The sequence below is a fragment of the Grus americana genome, chromosome 5 (genome assembly GCF_028858705.1).
Source record: "Grus americana isolate bGruAme1 chromosome 5, bGruAme1.mat, whole genome shotgun sequence".
Lineage (NCBI taxonomy): Eukaryota > Metazoa > Chordata > Aves > Gruiformes > Gruidae > Grus > Grus americana.
Window position 1 is genome coordinate 6,229,118 of NC_072856.1, and position 22,572 is coordinate 6,251,689.

Here is a 22,572-nt window from a genome sequence, read left to right on the forward strand (position 1 = left end):
AACATGAAAAAAATGTGATTGTTTACCTACAAGGTAATATGTTTTGTGGGAATAATTTCAAAGAACTTTGCATTATCACAAAAAATAGTTCTAAAAGTGGCTGTTATATTAGAGTTGTCCTAAGAAAATGTGTATTTTTAATATTAAATTGTTACCATTTTAGGGCATGACCCCAAGTCTCACTGAAACCCTCTCTTGAGATATTCACTCGAGTCCACATTCATGGCAGCAATACTGAAAAGGAGATAGTCATCTCAGGAATATGAATTCATTAGCAGATGACCAAGCAAATCACCTTGTATTCCAGGTGTTCTTAGAGAAAGGATGTCCCATGTCCTCTTCATTGATTACACTCTCCTTACAAGTACTAAGAAATGTTGTCTTCAAGGTGGGTTTTTTTTATGGTCTTTAACTTCAGTTTTTCACTGAAATATTATTTATTGGGTTTTATTTTTTTCTGAAAATAGTTTATAGAAACCAAAGAAGTTTAAGCTGTACTCAGAGTCTTTTTTTTTTCCCTCCCCATAAGAATCCTTAGCAGCCCAATATGAAATATCTGTATCTTTGGTGCTGTACTGGACTTAAATAGGGGGAAGCACTTTTCAGTAACATGGAAAAATAGCTCAGTTTAAGCTTAGGATATGCTCCTTTCCTCCTACCTTCCCAAGAGGAGGGATTCTGGCATTAAAAGATAAGTTCTCTGTCACAGGTAGGCCAACGATTCCTGCAGAAATATTGTTAAATGCTAAAAAAATGTCAGTCGGGTCCTCTGAATTACATCCTACTCCTGACTTCTCTTCATCTTACTGAATGACTTTTAGGAAATAATTAAAGATTAATGATGATTTGATTAGAGTTCCATGCCAGTAGAGTAAGAATGCCCCTAATTGCCTATGCACACTGTCCTGTGTGTATGTTTGCATTAAATGAGCTATTTACTGATTTACTCCACGCTGCTTATAGACAACACAGTCTCCCTGCTAATGCAACTGGGCCACTTGAAGGCTGAAGATCTCTCATGTCCTACCAGCTTCAAACATAGGTAGGGTTTGTGTTGTTGCCTTCATCTGATATAGTAGGACAGTGGATGGTGTTTAGGTTAAGTTTCTGATGTTTTGAAGACAAATGGGTGTGGTATATGGTTTTACTATACTGGTAAATTGCTACCGTGATGTGCTTATCAAGACAGAAGAGAATGCGAACTCATTTCTACTTCATCTATTCCAAAGATGAAGCATTGCCTCCTGATATGAACTCTGCCCTTACAAAAGTCCCACCTTCCAAACTTTGTAGCACTGGTGATACTGCCTGTGTAGAATTTGTGAATTAAAAATAATATTTTAGAGAGTGCTGAAATAGCCTAACATGAAAATTATTATTCTTCTGGAAGTCACTTTGTATTCTATAAGTGGGGAAAGACCATACCAGGACAGAGGCGAGAAGAAGCTATTATCTACCACCTATTATGCAGGTACTTATATCTCAGTATATTGAATGAGCACAGCATGGTGGAAATATGTTCAATATGTGACTCAATCCAGTAAAACCGCCTCAGGGATATCTATTTCCTGCCTGAAAGATACTGTAGCAGCCTCTTCAAAACAGCTGATGTATATTTTAGATGTCTGTAGATTGTACTTGCAAAACTTCTTCTTTTAAAAGTTACATAGATTGGCCAACAAGTTCTGTAAGAACAAATACTCAGGGCACTGCTACTGAGAGATTTTAGGAGACAGAGCCTATTAATATTAAAGTGAACCTGAGTGATGTGACTCCACAGAGAGCTGCATAAATGTTTTCCTTAGTAATTTCCTGCCCTTCTCCTTACATAACTATGGCATTTCTGTTTTAGGGCAGATGTTGACAGTTCTGGGATGCAAATGTTGCAAGGATCTAAAATATGCTTAATGCAGCATTTCATCCCCTGCTGCTGCTACAGCAGAAAAAGTGAAGTTGTAGAGCAGAATGTAACCAGCATGACTCTTCACTCTTCTAGTGATAGAGGAGCTCGGTTTTTTGAAAGTCAGAAATGCGTTTTATATTTACATTATTATTTACACATTTGGTCACATTCAGCATGCTCTTTTCATTTCTGTCAGCTTGCCTTAACAGAGCTCTCACTGAGATTTTTTTTTTTAAGCTTAACCTGCAGCTTGCAGCAGCACCAGCTTCTTTTCACCATTCTGTTCACAAATGTCGAACAAATGAAAAGAAGAAGCTTCAGGCTAACATCTACCTAACTAGGTGTTCTGCTTTATTGATCCCACAAACCATCCCCGGGGCACTCAGCCACCTCTACCAAAGGGAAAGATCAAAGAGTTGTCAGGTTTCTTCTCTAGATAATCCTGCCTGGCATAGGCAATTACCCTTCCTTTCAGATATAAATTCTGTAAAATGGGATTCTGTATTTAATATGCCGCTATGTTTTTAATTAGAATATCTGACACAGAAAGAATTAGAAATGGCATTTGCTTTCCCATAACAAAGTCCCATTGAAATGGCTGAAATGTGTAGTGGAAAATTAAATCAGTGCAATAATTATTTTTGTGTATCATTTTCTCCCAATCATGAGCTATCTTTACTCAGAGATAAGGAAAATAAATGGCCCTGAGCCCTTGCAATACAAAAGCAAAAAACACCCTGGGCGGGGGGGGGAAGAAAAGAATACTTGGTCCAGTACACTGATTCAATGCTGTTACTTAAAAATCCACTCTTTCTGAGTGATGAGACATTAAGAGAATGTTTTTTCCCGGCTCTGAACTATTTAAAACACGCATAGAAAGGATTGCATGTACCAACAGTTGATACTGCATTGCAACCCTATAAACAATAATAGTAATTCAGGAACTTGCTTTATTTAAAAAAAAAAACCAAACATTTTTTTTGGTCTGTGGATACATATTTGCAAACTCTGGCAGGATGTTAATATTCAGGTGCATGGTTTAGCAAGTGTGAAAAGTTGCTAAATTTCAGTTATTTCAGATAAAAAGAAAAGCCTTGGATTAAGAAAGTGAAGCAAATTCCTAAGTACTAGAGAAGTATCAGTGTAGTATAATCTCCTTTTTACAGTGCAGGTCTGTCTCCAGTGCTCTTTTTTAAAAAAAAAAAAAAAAAAAATTATTTTATTTAGATTTAGTTTATTTTGTGGAAATGGAATGAAGCTGTGCCAGGGGAAGTTCAGATTGGACATTGGGAAAAGGTTCTTCACCGAGAGGGTGGTCGGTCACAGGAACAGGCTCCCAGGGAAGCGGTCACAGCACCAAGCCTGTCAGATGTCAAGGAGCATCTGGACGATGGTCTTAGTTAAGTAGTTTAGGTAGTCCTGCGAGGGGCAGGGAGTTGGACTCGGTGATCCTTATCGATCCCTTCCAAGTCGAGATGTGCTATGATTCTGTGATTTAGTTTGTTGGTACGCATTGGTGATAGCAGGGAGAGACAAGCTCCTTACAGGTCATAGTGAAGACTCTAAACTCCACCTGGCAAAGAAAAGGAATGAGGATAACTCCCTGTGAATGAATTGCGGCGTTCTGAGCAGGCCTCGTTCTCCAAGTGATTCTAATTGTCAGGACTGGGCAGGAAATAAATCTTACCTTAGATGAGAGCCGTAGAGCAAACCCTACTGTGACTTGGAGACATGCAATTCAAAACACAGGCTGAACGGGATGAAAAACACCCCCCGCATCTTTAAATGTGGTGCAAATAGTTTAAATATGGTTTAAATGTAGCAGTCATTACTAAAATTAGTGTCTCTAATTAGAATTTTTAAAGAGCTTTTCAGCTGTTTTTTATCTGGAGAAGAGCTAGTCCCAGAGCCTGCCAGATAGCTGGTGACTGAGTAACTGCATTATGAATTTCCCGAATTCAGAGCACAAGTATTTCTAATTACAATCATGAATGATTGAGCCCTAAAGTGACTCAATTCCTTAGATCCCATCACACATTTTTAATGTAAAAGACTGCTGTGGAAAATCAGCATCTTAACTCATTCTATAAAAATGTAAGAGTGTTAAAACACAGCAGCAGTTCTCTCATCCTGCTCAGAATGCTGATGGTTTGTCTGTGAATAACAAGGGAGGAGGACATCTTCACTCTAACTGCCTTTGAAGAGCACTTAAACACTTCACCTTGGGCAGGGAAGGACGGTCTCGTGCTACTCTGATACTCCTGTGCTTACCTGTGCTCTGAATGAAGTCTCAGACACAAGAAGAGCTACGAATCCATGGATGACTGGGATTTGGCCTGCAACTTAGCTGGCTAGGCAATTGCTAGTAGGCAAATGCTAATGCTCGTGGCAACTAGCCTGTGAGTTAAACCTTCCTGTTAGGTTATTAAATGATCATTTGCAATGCAGTCTATCGATAATATGCGCTTTAGAGACACAAATCCCAGTTAAACCATTAAGTTTTGTAGGAATGAGCTTTTATGGAGAAACCAGTGTTTAGACTTTCTGTGTGGAAACATTAAAAAGTTGAAATGTATGAAAAGATTCTGAGGAAAGAGCGTGTGTGTGAGGAAGGCTAGATCAAAGACGAGTTACCCTGTGTTTGCATAACAGTATCGTAAGGCTACGTGTGAAATGCATTGCTCAGCTACAGTGAAACTTCGAACTGCCTCTAAGCTGCTGTTTCCTTTTGAGGGGCAGGAAGGCTCGCATTTACACGCTGATCTGTTCCATGGTGAGGATGGAATCAAATCTCAACATGTGCTACAATTTCTTCATGTGTTATACTTCCAAGGGGTTGTTTTTTGCATGAGCAGGTGGGAATGTGATTAAAAATTTACTGTCTATAGTGAATCCAATACAAGATGCTGCAATGTGTTACCTTGCTATGACTTTAAATATATATATGTATATTTATCTTCTCATGTTTACATTTAGAGAGAGAGAGATTAAAAAAACTCACAAACCAATTAGTCAAAATGTATACTTTTCATTACTGATATTATTATTATGTATCTCCTTACTCTGGTTCTTTTAACATTGTGCTGCCATTGTTACAGCAACTGTTTTATGATGCAGCAAACCCATGGTCGTAGCCATGGCTAAAAGGCGTCTTCAGACAGCCTCGTGCTGCTTCACTAGTGCAAACCAGGCAAAACTTCCTTAACGGGGAGATTTGGAGGTGACGCACAGCAATAGTAGAGGCCACCCACAACAAACTTTGTGTAAGGCAGGACTCGAGTAGCAGTGGTGCGTGTGGAAGCAGTTGCCTGAAGTTACCAGTGTTGTCATCTGGCAAACGTTAGATAGCTGATAAAGTACAGGTAGCGTGTAGTGGCCTTGCGTTTCAGTTTTACACAGTGGGATTACATAGGGCACAAATGCAGGATGTACGTACTGTGCCTCAGGCGTAAGGAACCGCTTATTTGGTAGAGCGGAGAATTTCATATAAAGTTAGGCTATCACTATGCATAATTGTCATATATGCACAGAAATGAAGGTATACAAACAAAATCTGCTTGTCTCAGGAGGGACCTCTTATGTATCTGGGTATATATCCTGACTCTGCTCCTCCTTTTGTCTGTGTGCTTCCCTGGAGCACAAGTTATTCCAGATTAATGTTGGGAAGAAATTGTGGACACAGCACTTTTCAGCTAAACAGCACAAGTCTGTGCTCAGTTCACTAGAAGACTGTGTTGTCGCTTCCCCTGCATGCCTGAGGATTCATGGAAATAGCGTGCTTCTAAACAGTTGTACCTGTGGCACCCAATACAAAACTCTTGCTAAAAGCTCAACTAGAAGATTTTTGTGTGTTGCTTATCAACTCCTTCAGCTCAGCTGGACTAACTCAAATTCAGGAGAAAAACCGGCAGCCTCTAGTATTAATAGGGATAGATATGCAAAGGAAAAGAAACGTCTGCAGTTTGTTTTGGGGAAGCTTGCTCTGATGTCCCTTTATCTGTAACGTAAGGGTATAAGGCAGGGGGACGGGTTACAGGAAAAAAACCAAAAAACCAACAAACCCAGAGAGAGGACAATAAAAGTCCAAATAACAATGTGACGTGTTTGCCAGGGTTACCCAGTCTGGCTGTCAGCTTCTGGGTGTTGCATGTGCCTGCTAAATGCAGCGCAGGGAGAGGTGTTGGAGGGCATTTCTGGGCGCGGAGAGGCTGGCCATGGTTAAAGTGGGTTTTTCTCAGGAATTCAGAGCTAGGACAACGGTGCTTTCATGATTTAGATCCAGAAAAATCTGAAAAATGTGCCATTCATATATGCATCATCAGTACTAAAATACACTGATGGGGCAGAGTCCTTCAGCTGTCTAACACACTTGACCACTGAAAAACTGTGGGGAAAAGAGACTCAAACGTCCTCAAGAATATCAAGGCAAATTCCTCCTCTTATAAAAAGTCGTAATGTCTTCACTGGCTGTAAAGGAAAGGTAGAACAGCAGTTCTTAAGGTCTTATCTGAAAAACCTCCCATAGTACAGTGCAGGAAACTCAATTTATCTGTCTCGGAAAGATGAAGGGCTGAGCCAACCCTGCTGGGATTAAAGCAGTTGCACTGTTTCATGCTATATAAAACATTTTTCATCATCGTGAAATACAAAGCTAATATCCAAAGCAAAAGCGGTACCAACACATTGTGATATCGGATAAGTCCAGATATTTGATTTTGGTCTGTTGCTGTCTTCTGATTTCCCTCCTAAGGGCGCAGTGAACCGCTTTGCTTTCACAGGAGATGGAAGCAGTTCATCTTGGCAATTGGCCCTGACACTCCTCCTGAGCAGAGTCCAGCTTTTTTTGTTATTCTTGGGTGTGGGATTATTTTTTTTTTTTTAGTAGGATGCCCATAAGAGAGAAATGTTCCAGTGATGAGCAGAGGCTCAGCATGGTTTGATTTGCGCTATTCATCAAGGGGAGGCAGAGCTAAATTTATCTTGTATACAACTGCTGTCAGACCTCAGATAAAGTGTCTGAACTGAAGTTGATTTTTGGGAATAATTTTCTGAGAAAGAGAGTGATTTTCTTTCCTTGAACATAGTTTGTGTCCTCATGCTTTCAAAGGCTTAGTAGGCAAACTAAATTTGTTTTGTACTGATGATATCTCCGTGATATAGTTTGTTCATCCTGGGTTTAGATCCTGATGCTGTTTCCAAGTGGTAATATGTGTGTTTTGAATTATGAAACATAAATATAAGAGTATTAAAGCACTCATCTGTGTGGTCAAAAGTCAATATAACCTAACTTAAGAAATGACAACTGAAAATTTGTGTCTCTTCAATCACTGGCATAATTTTACTCTTCTGTAAGTAGAATATATGACACATCAGATAAATATTAATCCCCATAACTGCAGATTTACAATCATAATAAACCCCTTTACACTGGACCAAGGGGTAGTTTGTCACATTTAACAATGCCTAGATACCGTGATTCTTGCCTCATGAGGTGTTTATTGTGTGTGCTAAATGAGGAGAGGATATTATGAGGAATATAATATGTAGCTATGTAATTAATGATTTTAATAAAATGAGTTTGCAGAGAAGGCAGGAACTAAAACTGACACCGTAAAAGTGCTTCTTTGGAGCTTTTAAGTGTTTAGTTTGTGCTTTTCTTTTTAAGTCTGTGTCCAAGTGTTTTAATAGGGAGATGTGAATTGAAAATAATACTAAAAAAACCCCTGTCACACCATTTCCCATTATGTATTGATATTGTGGGGAGGAGGAGATAGGAGAGGGAAACAGACCTGAATTTTATTGAGATAAAAGTAAAATTCTTTAACAATATGCAAAAAAAGGGCCATTGGCATCATGGTTATTGTTTTCTAAGAATGCGGAGGTAGTCATCTGTCTGTATTTTCCTTCCCTCTTCCCCTTCCACGGAGAGGTGATGTGCTCAGTCTGTCACGGTAGGGATTGCTGCTTTTGTAATAACACGCGTGCGTCTCTTCAGATGTTCGGTGATTAGTTTGGCCAGCTACTGGCCTTTGAGGAGAATAAATGACAGATGCAGAGATTATTTTCAAAAGTTAGGAATAGAAAGGAATATATACCCCCTCTGGCCAGCGAGCATGGGGTGGTTTTTTCCTTACAGGTTCCAGACACACAGGCAAAGCAGCTGGGATGCTACAGCTTATTCTACGTGCTTTTATATCAGTGGGAGATCTTTTGGCAACCTAAATATAGGGGTACTGTCAATACTCATATAGTGAATTCGGCTTCCGTTAAGCCCAATCTCACATACTGAAAATAAAATCAGAACTCAAAATATGTGAACTTTATGTTAGTATACGAGGAAAGGAAAAAAAAAGCCCAGGGACTGACTGACAAATCTATTTAGGAATGAGGCAGAAAGCTTTTTATTTTCAATGTGGAAGCTCGGTGAAGAATATGTATCAAATCTGACAAGTTGTCATTGAGAGCTCTCACTTTTTTGGAGGACACTGATAGACACTGTACTCACGTGTGGTATTATTTCTTGAGTGTAGGTACCGGGACGGTAAGAATCGTCTGCATGGGAAGAGACAAGAGGGCTCCTGTGCACGCAGCAACTGCTGACAGCAGTTTTCTGTACCTGAATTTAGGGATGCACTAAAACTACTGGTGCAAACAAGTTAAAAGATTTAGTAAATTAAGAATTAGATACTGCAGTAACTTGGCTTAATGATATGATTACATGCGAACACTCCAGCTAACAGTTTGTGCTATAAGCTTTCCAACATGTTCAAATACATTAAAATACCTATTTAGTTTTAATATAATGGTGTTCTTTCTCTAAATCTAAAATGCTATGTCTAATTAAAATCATTATTCTATATAATTTTAAAAGAGGCTGTTAAAGACACGTTTGCAGATACTTAATTCATTCCTTAAACTTTTATAGGGTTTTAAACTTGAAATGTCCAAGACCTTTTGCATTCAAGTACCTGATAACAAATAAAATGTTTGAAATAAAAACTGTGTAAAATTCTAGTTAGTTTAATTTCTTTCTTGTTGTTCTTTGAAGGATGCTTAATAGGAAAATAAGCAGCATCCTCTTCAATCCTTATCGAAGACTTAGAAGTCGGAACTTCTGTCCTGGCTCGACAAGCATTTATAACCTGAAAATCTCATTGATTAGTTGATCTGATTTTTGAATAGCTTCTTCCTGGCAAACTTGAAGAGTCTGATCAGCTACGTATTCTTTATTTTGCAACATTTAATTTAGAATCTCGATCAAATCAGGCGGTGTTATACTTCACATGTTTTTACTGATGTACTTCACATTCTGCTATAGAAAATTAATCGGGATGCAAAGCTATATTTGACAGTGACATGTGATTTGCTGAGTAACATCACTCAGATTGCAAGCAGGAAGTTGTCATCTACCTCTGACAAGCTCCTACCTATTATGCTCTTGATAATTGTAACCTTTAATGCTTGCTCTCATTTCTAAAAACATTATTAAGTGCAGATTAAATCATGACCATTTTGCCTGCATTCTGGTAACCCTGGTTTTTGTTTTGTTGTTAATAGACTGGATAATGAGACAGGACTGGTAAATCCTGTTAAACTCGGCTAAATCTCCAAAACAGAGTCCATCTCCTAACTTAAAATATTTTCATCAAGTTTTGGTTTTGAACTATTTTTTTTTCCAGACTACTTTGGCACAAAATGTGGACATTGTGCCTCTGATGCAATGTATATCCTTTCAAGGTGGTAGGCATTCAGTTCTTCATGTACTGGGATACTACAGAGCCTTCTCAAAACAGCCCGTGTAGAAGCTACTTGAAAAATGTTAATGTATGCATAGAAGTACTTCTTACAGTAGATTATACTTGGCAAAATGCAGACAAATGAGTAAAAACGTAAGGATTACAACTCATTCGTTCTTTGGTTCTGAAATATGGATAGAGTCTGTTACCTAAACCAACCACCGTCAGGCTGTAGGAGGACTGGAGGGTAATCAAGCTAGTTAGTCAAAACAGAGTGATGACTTGACTTCCTGGGTCAATTAAGGGCAGTTCCCCAATGAAGCAGAGCCTTTGGCCCACCTGTTTGGCCATCATCCCAAGAGGTGACTGCTGATCTTGTATGTGAAAGCAGTCACATCTCCTGTCTGATCACAGCACAACATAGCTCGTTAGACGTACCCTGGTGAGCAATAGGTGTGCTGGATGTGCTTCATGTCTTTGGTTTCTGTTTGGTTTATCTTTGTTCGTCTTGTATCTGTTACCCAATTCCCTTTGGGCAGAGCCAGTTGTGTTGTTCTGTATTTCTATGGTGGTTAGTACAATAGGGTGCTGCTCTGCAATGAGCTTACATCATCATTTTCAAATCAAGAGCAAAGAGTAATTGACTGTGAGACTTATGAGAACATTTGTTCTCCCTCCCCACACACCCAGGCCTTTGCAAATCATATTTTATGAGGCAGAATCTGGGTTGTCTTGTTCAAAGTGACATCCCAATTCCTTTTTGTTGCGTTACAGAACGGTGGGTGCCTGTGTCAAACAGCTGGAAAAGATTTATTGTTTCTGCAGCAGTGTGTATTGGTCTTTGGTAGATAGCAACAGTGAAACATGTGAAACAAGTTGTCATGTCTTCTCATTGCTTGGGAATTGTGCAAAGGAGATTTCAAATGGAACTTTAGCTTCCTTGCCTTCGCTTTAATAAAGTTTTTTCAAGAAAGACTCCCAAGACTGTAATTCTGGCAATAAAGCTTCCAGTATTTCATTGTATGTGGATCTAAATTTGAGCTGATGTCCTGGATGGAATTACCATTTCTTATCTAATGCTTATTTGTTCTCGTACATGATATTCAAGAAAGATATCACTATTTGGTAATAAATATACATTCCTGAAATGTGGTGGGCTAGGGTTCTGCATGTTTATTTGCAGTTTGTTAGCACAGAAGCTGGTTTTGATGTTCTTTTAATTTCTTTTTAGTGTAAGCATGTTACGTCCAGCACTTGAAGATCTGCTTATTGAATACTTAGGTTTCTGAGCAGTTTTGAAAGATGTCCGCACTGCAGAGAAATCTTTACCCTTGCCTGTCAATTACGGGATAATATGAGTGAGGAGTGCGGAAAGAATAACCGGGCTATTGAAAATTCATTTTATCAGGGTTTATTATTTTCCCTGAAAATGTGAAGAAACACCTTTAAAACTCCTACATGAAAAAGCATATTGATTTGGCAAAACGCTATCAGGTAGCTAACCTTCTAAAGTTTTTGAGTACTTGCAGTTTTAAATTAAGAAATTTAGCAAAAAGACCCCATAAATTTGATCATCAAGGTAGAGTGATGACATCTTGGTCCTATTACTCAGTTGTTATAATGATTCACTGAAGATTATATTGAGCTTTGCAGTTGACACCAGGTAAGGATTACAGGGTTTTTTCTTTCATTTTTACTTCAGCGTATCCAATCTGAATTGCTTTCAGTTGCTGGAGTGTTTTGGAAGGTTTCTATGTGCAGTCTTGTTCCTGTGAAAGCAGATTTTAATGCAAAGTCACAGCCTTTTAGAATGCTGTAAGAGAGGATATTGTGCCGTGATACTTCTATCTTGTCGTCTTATCTGTGTCTTTGCTGGTGACTTGAAGGCGTTATCCATGTATAAAATAAACCCAGTATGATCAAATATTTAAAGGGTCCCTTAATATTTCAGTAACTCTCAGTAATAAAATTGTATTTTTTTCTTTTCCCTCTTTCAGAACAAAAGCCTCAAAACCAAGCTCCTGTCAGGAAACAAGCTTTGTGGTATTCACGCAGAAGAAGTAAGTAAAGTTCCTCTCTGTTCTAAATCTACCATACCCAAAAGAAGCTTGTGTCAAAGTCTTTGGTACTGAGGTTCTGGTATAGATTATATACTATGCATGTATGGTGAGCGTTCCTAAAGCCTTCTCAACTTATTTCTGTGACTTCACTAGAAGCATCTCAAATGTATTAGAAAGCAAGCTGCAAACTTGAGTTTTAGACAAAATAAATTTTGGGCACGCTTATGAAAAGTATATATAGATCCGTAAATGTACATCATAGATCTATAATATATATAAAACAGATTTCCTTTCCATGATCTCCATGCCTAGAATAAGACAGGACTAGCTAAATTCCTTTTAAAAAATAATTTATAGAGACAGTAAAGATTTATTAGTATTATTGATTCCTAGAATGTTTCATTACTTCAAGGAAAAAAGGGTCACTTAATAAAATACAGGGAAGGAAATCTCCCCTCCACTGAAGAGCAAGCTAGCGAAGACAGCTGATGATTCAAAAGCCTTATTTTTTTGCAAATACATAAATGTACAAGTAACTGCATTCATGCGAGCAGTGCCTTTAGCTATTTAACTTTTCACGAAAGAGGATATTACTATATATGAATCTGATTTATTCTTTTGCATGATTTTAGTCATGGTTTTTTGCATATATATCTTCTGTGAAAGTTATTGCGCAGTGCCAGAATGAAACAGAAGCATAACACTTTTCTTCTTAACTAAAATTTTCATAATTATGGTTGAACATGTTTTCTTCATTAAAGATTCTACTTTTTAACTTAGAGGTCAAAACTTACAAAGTCAAAGTATTGATTTCTAGTTATATTAGCTATTTAGCCTAAATCAAATCTGCTGCGACCACTGGTTCTGAGAAATACTCAATGGTAGGAAACAATAGCGGTTTGGGTCTGTTTGGTTGTTTGCTAGCTTGTCAAAATCTGTGTTATCTTCCTATATCACCATTGTTGCTTTCAAACATGCCACAGTGTATGAATACAAATATATTTTCTTCCCTTGTTTATTGCTTAAAAAATTGGCAGTGTGTGCAACATAGCTTTCTGTTTTCCCCTCTTTTTCAAATTTGTTTTTCCTAGCTGCATAACATCTTGAATGTTTGGTAATTAACTTGAAGATCTTTTCACTGATTATGTCTCCTTTAATATTTGCAACATAAATGTCTTTAAATCGAAGGGTGAAGCCTAAGATTAAATTAAATTTAGTGTAGTGTGACAAGCCTTGCTGTCAGAGAATTTCAGAAAACTAAACAAAAACTAGCTAACTCTCAAGGCAGCAGATTGTGAGTGTATTTTAAACCTTTAGAATCTCAGACTTTATGAATCATCCTGGCAAATTTGTGGCTTTTAAGTGGGTTAGTGCAATTAGAACAAGCAAAGATGCTACAGGAGCATCCTTTGTTGTTGTTGTTTTGCCAGTTAGCTGGTGTCAGCCAGAGAAACACAGTGTATTTTTTTCTGCTCTTTAATTAAGTACTATGCTCACCAAGCATAACAACTGTGTGGAATCAATATCCTTTTAGTTATTGGACCAAATACCCTTCATGGACAGAATCACCTACCAGGAAGCTCCTGCTTCGTTCTGCCCTCTCAGGCTGTATGCAAAGAGTTTTAGTGAGCCCTGTGATTCCTTGTTGGCCAGTTGCGTAGACAGGAGCTTGCTTGTGGTCCTATACAGTTGCTATGGCTGGCTTTTCTTCTCCAGGAATTCAGAGCCCTGGAGAGAGGAAGGCAGAGTGGTGCAAACCTCAGGCTTCCCAGGAAACAAAAGGGCATGTGCCAGGGAAATATTCCCAGATGCTGTGTTTTAGACATCGTTATCAGCCTGTGTCTAATGATGATCTTATCTGGCTGACTACACTAAAAGATTTTGTATGTCCTTTCCCTAGAAGTGCAGAAAAACCACAAAACCACATTTTATCACAAAGAATTACAGGCCATATACATTACACACTGAATACACTTAGCTCAATAACTCTTAATTTCATCGCAGGTTTGTGATTTAGCAAATGAGTGAGTGATACCTTAATTGTAATTCTCCGATTCCTCTGTAGTCGGTTTGGATACCTCGTATGTCACAGACACTGTGTAGTTTCTTAAGCACAGCTCTTAGAACAATTAAAGCTGGTTAAGGTTTTCTCATTGGTCTTTAACTGATGTGGAATATATTCCATAGCTCTACCGATTGCATTGCCCAGATCAGAGGACAGGGCTATCGAGTGTAGGCAATTTGCACGTTCTGCTGTGCAGATCAAATAACAGCAGATATAGTTACAGAAGAAAGAAGTGAACTGCACGGATCTTGGCTATTTGTTTCAGATTTTACGGAAACCAATAACCAATTTGGCTTTGCTTCTTAAATATTTAAAGCAAGTTCTAAACTTTTATCCTTAGATTCGTTCATCCTTCCCAAAAGTCTGTCACTGAATTTGACTGCACCAATTGGAAAGACATCAAATCTTTCTAAAAGCTCTGATTTACGAAAGATATACTACCATCTGTATTATGTTATGTTTATGGATGTGCTGTTTCAGTAAACGTGGAATAGATTTCTAATCCATTCCAAGGAGTTCTAAACATTTGGTATTAACTAATGTGAGAAAAGTTATTGAATATTGTTTGAGACTGGATTTTATTAAATAGAAATTATTGTTTTGACAGAAGTCTTGGATAAAGGGTGAAATAGTTGGGTGTGGTATAAAAAAACCCCCAACGTTTCTATTATATTTTGTTTAAATAAACAAAAAATGTATAGACCATTACTTAAAATAATTTGAAGAATAAATTTAACAATATTTAAAATAAATATCATCCTAAGCTGATATAAATCAGCATAACTATACCTGTTTTAGAGGATATGGTCACAAACTAAAAACCTAGTTCATTTGGATACTATCTGGAACTCCCTGGTCCACTATGGAAGCTATGGACACTTTAGGAAATGTTTTCCCTCTCAGAGAAAGAAGATTCTTTACTTTGAAGGTGCTGCCTTCAATTGGGCTTCATGCAAAATATTGATAACTTCTCATGTCTAAAATGTGTAAGCCAAACGGTTTTTTACAATACTACTATCTCAGGTATGTTCTTTAGGTGAGTGCCATTTTACGTTTTTCCTGATACTTTTGCCTGATTTAGGCATGCTACCCTGGAAAAGCAACTGACTTTGATTTCGATTTATTTTTCTGCATTTTAAAGCTGATCTAGTTTTTGCTGTTGTCAGAACTTGCTACCTTTTTTTTTTTTCCTGATCTTAAAAGTAAATATTTAAAATAACAACCCCCTGATTTTATTATCCTTACTTTCAGTCAAAAAAGATCCAAGCTCAGCTGAAAGAGCTTCGTTATGGGAAAAAGGATTTGATTTTTAAGGTAAGTTTCATTTCACTATAGTTAGCTAAAGTATTAGAGTTAATATAGCATTGAAATTATGTAGGGCTGTGATAGCTGCCTTTATTTCTGTAGTTCTGAGGAATCATTTCCTTCTCACCACACCAAAAAGAGCTCAAAACACCACAGACAGACATAATACCATAATGCAGTCTCAGAAATGTCCTCTATTTTGGTTGCTTTCTTTTTGCAAGGCACTATAACAGGCACAGTGCTTTTTATTAAATTGCTTTCTGAGGCAAGGAAGAGAAGATTCAAAGCCTAAAAGGTTGTCTGGTGTCTTTGTTTTTAAATAAACAAAAGCAGTGGAAAGTATTTAGTTTATTAATATCTGTATTTACTTGCTCACATAAAGCAATTTTCTAGTTTCCTGCCGGTGACCAAAATCTGTTGCCCTATTCCATAGATTCTGTAACACATTTTTCATCCTTCCAGCTGAACAATAGAATATTTCACAGATGGCTCTTGGTTTTTCTTTGATTAGCAGCCCTCCTTTATCATGCAAGAAAGGCACGGACCTGTTGGAGTGGGTCCAGAGGAGGCCACGAAGCTGATCAGTGGGCTGGAGCACCTCTCCTGTGAAGACAGGCTGAGAGAGTTGGGGTTGTTCAGCCTGGGGAAGAGAAGGCTGGGGCCTTTCAGTACTTAGAGGGGGCTTATAAGAAAGATGGGAACAGACTTAGTAGGGCCTGTTGCGATAGAACAAGCGGTGATGGTTTTAAACTGAAAGAGGATAGATTCAGACTAGATTTAAGGAAGAATTTTTTTTTTTTTTTATGATGAGGGTGGCGGAACACTGGAACAGGTTGCACAGAGAGGTTGTGGATGCCCCATCCCTGGAAACATTCAAGGTCAGGTTGGACAGGGCTCTGAGCAACCTGATCTAGTTGAAACTGTCCGTGCTCATTGCAGGGGGGGTTAGATTAGATGACCTCTACATGTCCCTTCCAAACCAAACCATTCTGTGATTCTATGATTGTCAACACTTAAAGCAAATTCTTGTGTTTGTGATAAGCTTGAGCAATGGAATGTTTCTTAGGTCCTTGGATCCAAATGTCTGCTATATGCTGAAACATCTTTACCAAAACTGAAGCTTCTAGAAAAAAAAGGTCTGTGGCTCATACCATCCAAATGAATAGCCAGTCTAGCTAGTATATTTAAAAAAAAAAAAAAAAAAAAAAAAAAGAGGGAAGGAGGAGGGGAATGGGACAGGATAAAAAAAGAACATGCAGATATTTTGCTGAAGGGCATTAAGTCCTTGTTAACACGGGGAGAAGTTAATCCCTGTTAAAGGAGGAGGAGAGAGATTCAGGTCACCTGACTGGAGCCTGCTAATTGAGAGTGCTTTTATTCCCGGCATAAAGGATGAAGATAAGTAGTCATCTTCAAAGTGACTAGAGCTAGAATTACTTACAAAGTAATTCATCTCAATATGAGGTCCAAATTGCCTTCTGGAAGTATTTAACTCTCTCTACTGTCTCTCTATTGTATGCATGGTATTGTAAAGATGGAATAACGTAGGCCATTTAAAATGAGCGCTGTGATTTGTGTGATTTTTTTTTTCATTTTTCTTTTTTTTCCTTTTTTTTTTGCATGCACAGGTTGATTCCAAGGTTTTTCAGGAACATTTATTTCTAATCATCATAAGACCCAAACCAAGGGAATAGATTTAGATGTAAAGCCTAGGCATATTATACATCTAGGCAGTTAAATTTTAATACCAGCAAGCATTACCAAAAAAACAACACATAGTTCAGCTAAAATTGAAAGGAAAAGATTATAGCTTCTAAACTCGCCTGGGTGTGAAAGCTTGTTTTCTTTGGCTGAGGCAGAAGGATTGTTCTGTACTACTGTCTACTTGTTGTTTTCATTATGCTAATATGCACTGATCCCCAAAATGGATCTGAATTATGTTAGGTTGTATAGTAATGCTTAGCAAGGGGACCTCCTATCCTAAGCTGCCCACCTGAAAACAATTTACAGAAGCAGAGAAGGAAAACACAAGCATGAAGAAGTGAACAAATGGGAAAGGCTATCTGGCAAGTCACTGGCATAAGTAAAGTGAAATCAACCTTCTCCTGATCCTAGTTCAGTAAACTATGCCAATTTGGTGGTTAAGGTGTAGATGTAAAGATCAGAGTTTTGTGGTGGAAGGGAGGGAGTTTACTGCATTGTTACGGAGGCAACGCGTCTGGTGTGAACGTGCATAGAAGTGGGTCTCATCTGGCTGGATATGGATGTCTGTGCTGTAGACTTCATTTCTAATCCTTGGAGAGTCTGGGAAATACCTTTTCTCCTAAAGGCTATATCTACATTTGACCGTGTGAATTATGCCTTAAACTCCTTGACCTGCACTGAATAGACATAGTTCTTGATCAGGAAGGAATACTAGGGTCCCCAGCTCAGATGTAGGTCCCAAGTTACGTAGGATCAGTTCTGCTCTGAATGCACTTAATTCCAAAATATGGAAAATATTGTCTGCCTTTTAGGGAAATTATGATCTACTGTAATTAAAAACACCTTGAGAACTTTAGATGGATAATGTTAACGGATTGTGAAGTGGATTACAAAGTCCCACGTACTGAGAACTGCACGTGCAAATACCTGAAACATCTCTTGACTGTGTGCAATTCTGTATGTGTCTGCCTGATTTGCTAATTTGATATATCCTTTATGTGCAGTCAGAAATGTTTTTGTCAGGTTTATCTGTTGGTCTTTTTCCTAACTAAAGGAAATTTGATTTATGAAGAAAAGGGAATAGCAAACATAATGCTATCCTCCTAAATAATCATGTGAGATGTGGGAAGGGGCAGGTTCAGTGTGCTGTTTTGTGTGTGTGTGTGTTTCAGGTCTGAAGAAATACTGAATAGAGTAGAAGCCATTTGATATAGGGTGGAAAGCTTTTTAAAAATCTGTCTGATCAGAGAGAGGCTGCTAGGTTTGGGCAAGAACGGGTGGTATTTCATTCCTAGTTGCTTTGAGACTAGAAACTAAGCAGATTTCATGTTATCGTTGCTGGTGAGGCTGTTTTGTCAAGCTTGGATTCTTCCTGATAAAAGATCAAAGCGGTGGATGGAAGGTCTTCTGCCAGCACAGAGCACGAATGGTGTGTGTGCTCATCTCCTGGCTGCTAGTTACTGTCACGTTACAGGTTGTCTACCCTTTCCCCCTTCCACCACGTTCCCACCCCGTGAAACCTTACATTTTCGGTGTGCCTTGCTGAGGACTTTAGGGATTCCTGTTCTCTGTGTAGCTCTGAATGTTGCAAGGCTCTCATAGCAGTTCACCAGAAGGATGTAAACTTCATCTTAGATTTCTAAAGGGCATGAGGGAATACTTCTGCCCGTGCCCATTAAGCTATTGCTTTCTGTGGTGGAATTAATTGTGAAGATACATGTGAAGTAAGTAGGGGGTTTTGTTTGCTTTTTGTTTTGCATAATCAACATATCGAGAAGCTAGTTCTTAAGTTCTGGTAACTATTATTGTCAATGACTCTGGACTGATTAGAGCTGTGGCGATTAAGTGGGAGAGGAAGATGAAGGGGGGGCGGAAAAGACAGCATTCTCCTTTAATACTCCAGTGCATTGGCAAATTACATCTACTTTTAACAATATGTGGCAGTAACTTAACAAGTGGTAGTAAATGAAACATGAGCTCATCATATTTGACATGTATTTACTCTTCTTATGTTTTCAAAGTGTTTTGTAATCTAGCTGATTAATTATGTGGCATGTGTGTATGTATATCTATATTTTTCTGTCTCTGTATGTGATATAAAGCCATGTGACGGACAAGCAGTGAGTCGCAGAAGGTAAGTGATGTGCTCAAGGCTATAGAGGTTGTCGGTATCTCTGCTGAGATTAGAATTTGAGCTCCTGTCTTTTTGTCAGAGCTCAGTCCCTTAAACCATGCAGTGTGGTATCCTTAAAGAGTCGGTAGAAGTTGCAATTTGCTTTGTATTATGATGAGAGAAATAAGGAATTATAAAAAATTTCAGTCAAGCTTCTTAGTTTCATAGCTGCCTTTGTAAGTAGGTACTTACTAGTTCTGAATGAGTCCACTCTTAATTAGAGTGATTTAATTATGGTCCTAAAACCCCAATTCAGTGAAGTACTCTTAAGTACTTTGCTAGATTGAGTTCTACATTTGTTTCAGGCATTCATAGTCACTTGTTTTCAAATTACCCTTCCTTCATTAGCTGTCTTCTCATCATTTGGCTGGACCGTCCTAGAAGTCATCACGTTTTACTAAATTAGAAAATAATTTTTAAAAAATTGGGGTTTTGTTCATGAAACACAAACATATGTGTGTGTCTGATAGGCATATGAAATGAAGAAAAATAAATCCAGCAATAACTTTCACTATCACTTTATACAAGTATCTTGTATTTTTTAAATCATTGTTCTTTTAAATGTACAAGGTGAGAATGGTTCATTGTTATGGCTTGAGTATATCTTTGTTTACTTTTTTGGGATGAATTTCTAAAGATTCTGCTTCAGAATTTCAAAATTATAAATTTCATCTACTGCTTAATCTGTTTTCCCTTTTGTCATTTAAAGTCTGAGACAAAATATATTAATAAACAGTCCTAAAAAAAGCCCTCAAAGTTTAAATGTGAGCAACAGCTAACTATGCCTAGCCTACCAATGTGCTTAATGTTTGTTCTGTAGTAGAATTTAAATTTAAATAAACAAGCAAATAGCATCTGCCTTACAACAAATTAGGTAATTTCTAGTAAGTATTCCGTACGTGGTCTTACCATGAGCGAGATGGTTTATAATGGTGTACCTTCTTCTGAAGAGCAAACCACGTTTGCTCCAGTTGGGTACACAGACGTGGCTGCCAAGGTGGGGATTTACAATGACTAACTGCTTGCCTGTGGCCCTGGGGGGTCCTTAGACCTTTCCACATCCTCAGACCCACCAGGTGTCCAGCAATAGCGTCAAACTAGAGGATATGTGAGAAGGCAAATGCAGGTCTGGGAGATGAGCGGCATCAAGGAGCAGCAAAGATGGAGATGCTCAAATAGAGAGGGAAAGGAGAAGGCAGGTGAGGAGGTTAGTGGAGCTGACTGGGAGAGAGGAACAGGGCAGGGGAGAACCTTGGTCCCAATGCTTGACAACCTCTACTGCTCCTCACGGTGGTCTAGCTTGTTTCCATGGCCGTACTTTTGTACCCACACGTTTCTGTGAAGTGCAGTATCACAAATGAAGAGCGAGGTTGTCATTTACCTTCAGTTCTCTTTTATTGTCCTAAATAGTGTCTCAGGTATACCCCTACAGAGCTAAGCAGCGCCGTACCAACATCTCAGATTTAGGCTTGTCTTATAACCGCTTACCCAGACTTATATAAGAAAGAGAAGGCAAGTTTAAAAAAAAGTTTTGTTTTTTTCTTTCGAGGACTTGTTTCAAGGAAGTATTTTTGTCTGGGGAACACCTGAATTGCCTTTATGTATAAGGGGCAAAGGACACGTACCTAAAAGTCTGACATTGACAGTCAAAACCATTTTGCAAATTCTTTGAAAAACCTAGTGCTACACCAATAAATTCATTATTTGGATGTGTGAAAATCATTTTAAACCATGCGTTTGATATGGTAAATAGAGTCAAAGAAAAGCAAAATTACGTGAAATTGTTTTCACATCGTACTGACTGGATGTGGTAAATATTTATACCATTCCTCCCTCTAAAGTAAAATTGATGCCACCATATGTGTTTTCCTCCTTATTAGCAGTAGTTAATTACATGCCACAGTAAACCTATTTCCCGGAGTTGCAAAGTAGTATTTATTTCTGTGCTGCAGACTATGAGATTCTGTATTTCCAACAGAGAAGGAAGTGAAATGATTAAAGAAAACCAAACAAAAAACCCCACAAAACCACTGAAGACCTGACGTAGCAAAGAACTTGTGTTAAAGATAAATATAAATGACCTTACTTTCTGGGCTTGAAACAATTGATTACATAATTTTAAATCTTTGATAACGTTTTACAGAAGGTGTGTGTGCTTGCACACGTGTGAAGATGTAAAAGTTTCCGGTTTTCCAACGCAATTCTGCTAACTATTTGTATGTGGCTGGCAGTCAGGCTTGACCCAAGTCCGGCCATTTCATAAATGTGCGTTCACTTCACCCATGATTTGCACCTGCCTGTATTAAAATTGTTATCAACTGCAGAATTCAGCAGACCTTGCATGTCTGAAAAACGAAGCTATTTAACGCATTTTTAAAGATCCTTCATTAAGTTTCAAGTACCATAAAATACCTTCTTTCCTCGCAGAAAGCTTTCCAAAAAAGCGACATTGTTTTCCTTAAACTTTTTTATACATTGATTTATTTAGCAGAAAAAGAATGCTCTTATCTTTGTTGTTGCTTTTACATTGCCCTGTAATGCTGAATGTAACTTCTGTAGCTCAGTGTTAAAGGGAGGCGATAAGAAAACTGAGGACAGTTTCCTCTGGGCCTGTCTTATCAACTTCCCTGCGAGAGTGCTACAGCCCAGCTCGCTTTCAGACAGGATCTCTAGCCCGCAGTGTGCTTATTCACCCCGCGTGTTTCCTCGGCATCTGGATCTTCTGTGACCTCCCTTGGGAAATTTAACCATGCTGCTTAGGAAAACCAACAACAAAAAAGCTACTGTAAAAGGTCGGTTATAAACATCCATGTAATGCAAAATATTTGAATTTGGTGGGGTTGTTTTGCAGAGATCTTAAACCAGTGACTTTATTAGGGATAAGAAGTTCTATAAGCTACAGGCTGACTTCAGCACGTTGCATAACAGCTGAATAGAGTCTGGAAGAGGAGAATTACTCCTTATTGTGCATGTAATGTAGAGCATTTTTAAGCATATTGTTTTGAGAGAATAACTATCAAAGACTTGAGTTAGGAAAATGTTCTTTAAAATGTTTCCCTGGACTGTGTTGGAAATGACACGATGAATGAGTAGAAAGTAGCAAACTGAACCTCCTTTTAGCTATATTTTTATTTATTTTATGATGTTTTCTATTTGATAAATTCAATCTCATTGGCCTACTGTGGCTTGTATATTATTATTTGATGATTTTATTAGCAAGAAAGAAGTTATTTTTCTTTGGATTTAGTTTATTTTTTTCTAAAAGCCTTTGCTTTTCTTACAAAACATGAAATGAAAAGTGCCCACAATACAAGCAGAGTCTGATAGACAATGAAATAGTCTGAAAATATTTTTACAGACTTTTCCTTTTAAATACATAAATAAGAAAAGTTACCTTGTATTCACTGAGAGAAAAAATTCTTATACATATGTGGCAATCCCATCAGGACTGGTTCAATTCTGGCAAAAGCTGTTTGCTTAGGAGGCTGCGGAAAATAGAAAGGATGGTCCCCATTCTCTGACTCCAAAGAAGGTTCAATTAGATACGTGTTATTCTTTCAAAACGCTTACCTTTTTTTTTTTTTTTCCAGAAACCTGCAGGAGTTCAAACTCTGTATTTCTGCTAC

The 22,572-nt window shown here is 38.1% G+C and overlaps 1 protein-coding gene across 1 annotated transcript in view; it reads left to right on the plus strand.

Annotated features, from left to right (window-relative positions):
• Positions 1-22,572, plus strand: part of LUZP2 (leucine zipper protein 2) — a 202,616-nt gene that overhangs the window by 122,239 nt on the left and 57,805 nt on the right. Inside the window, exons 6-7 of the mRNA XM_054828713.1 lie at positions 11,637-11,699; positions 15,016-15,078. Of these exons, the coding sequence (XP_054684688.1) occupies positions 11,637-11,699; positions 15,016-15,078 (126 nt within the window). The remainder of the gene's footprint in view (positions 1-11,636; positions 11,700-15,015; positions 15,079-22,572) is intronic.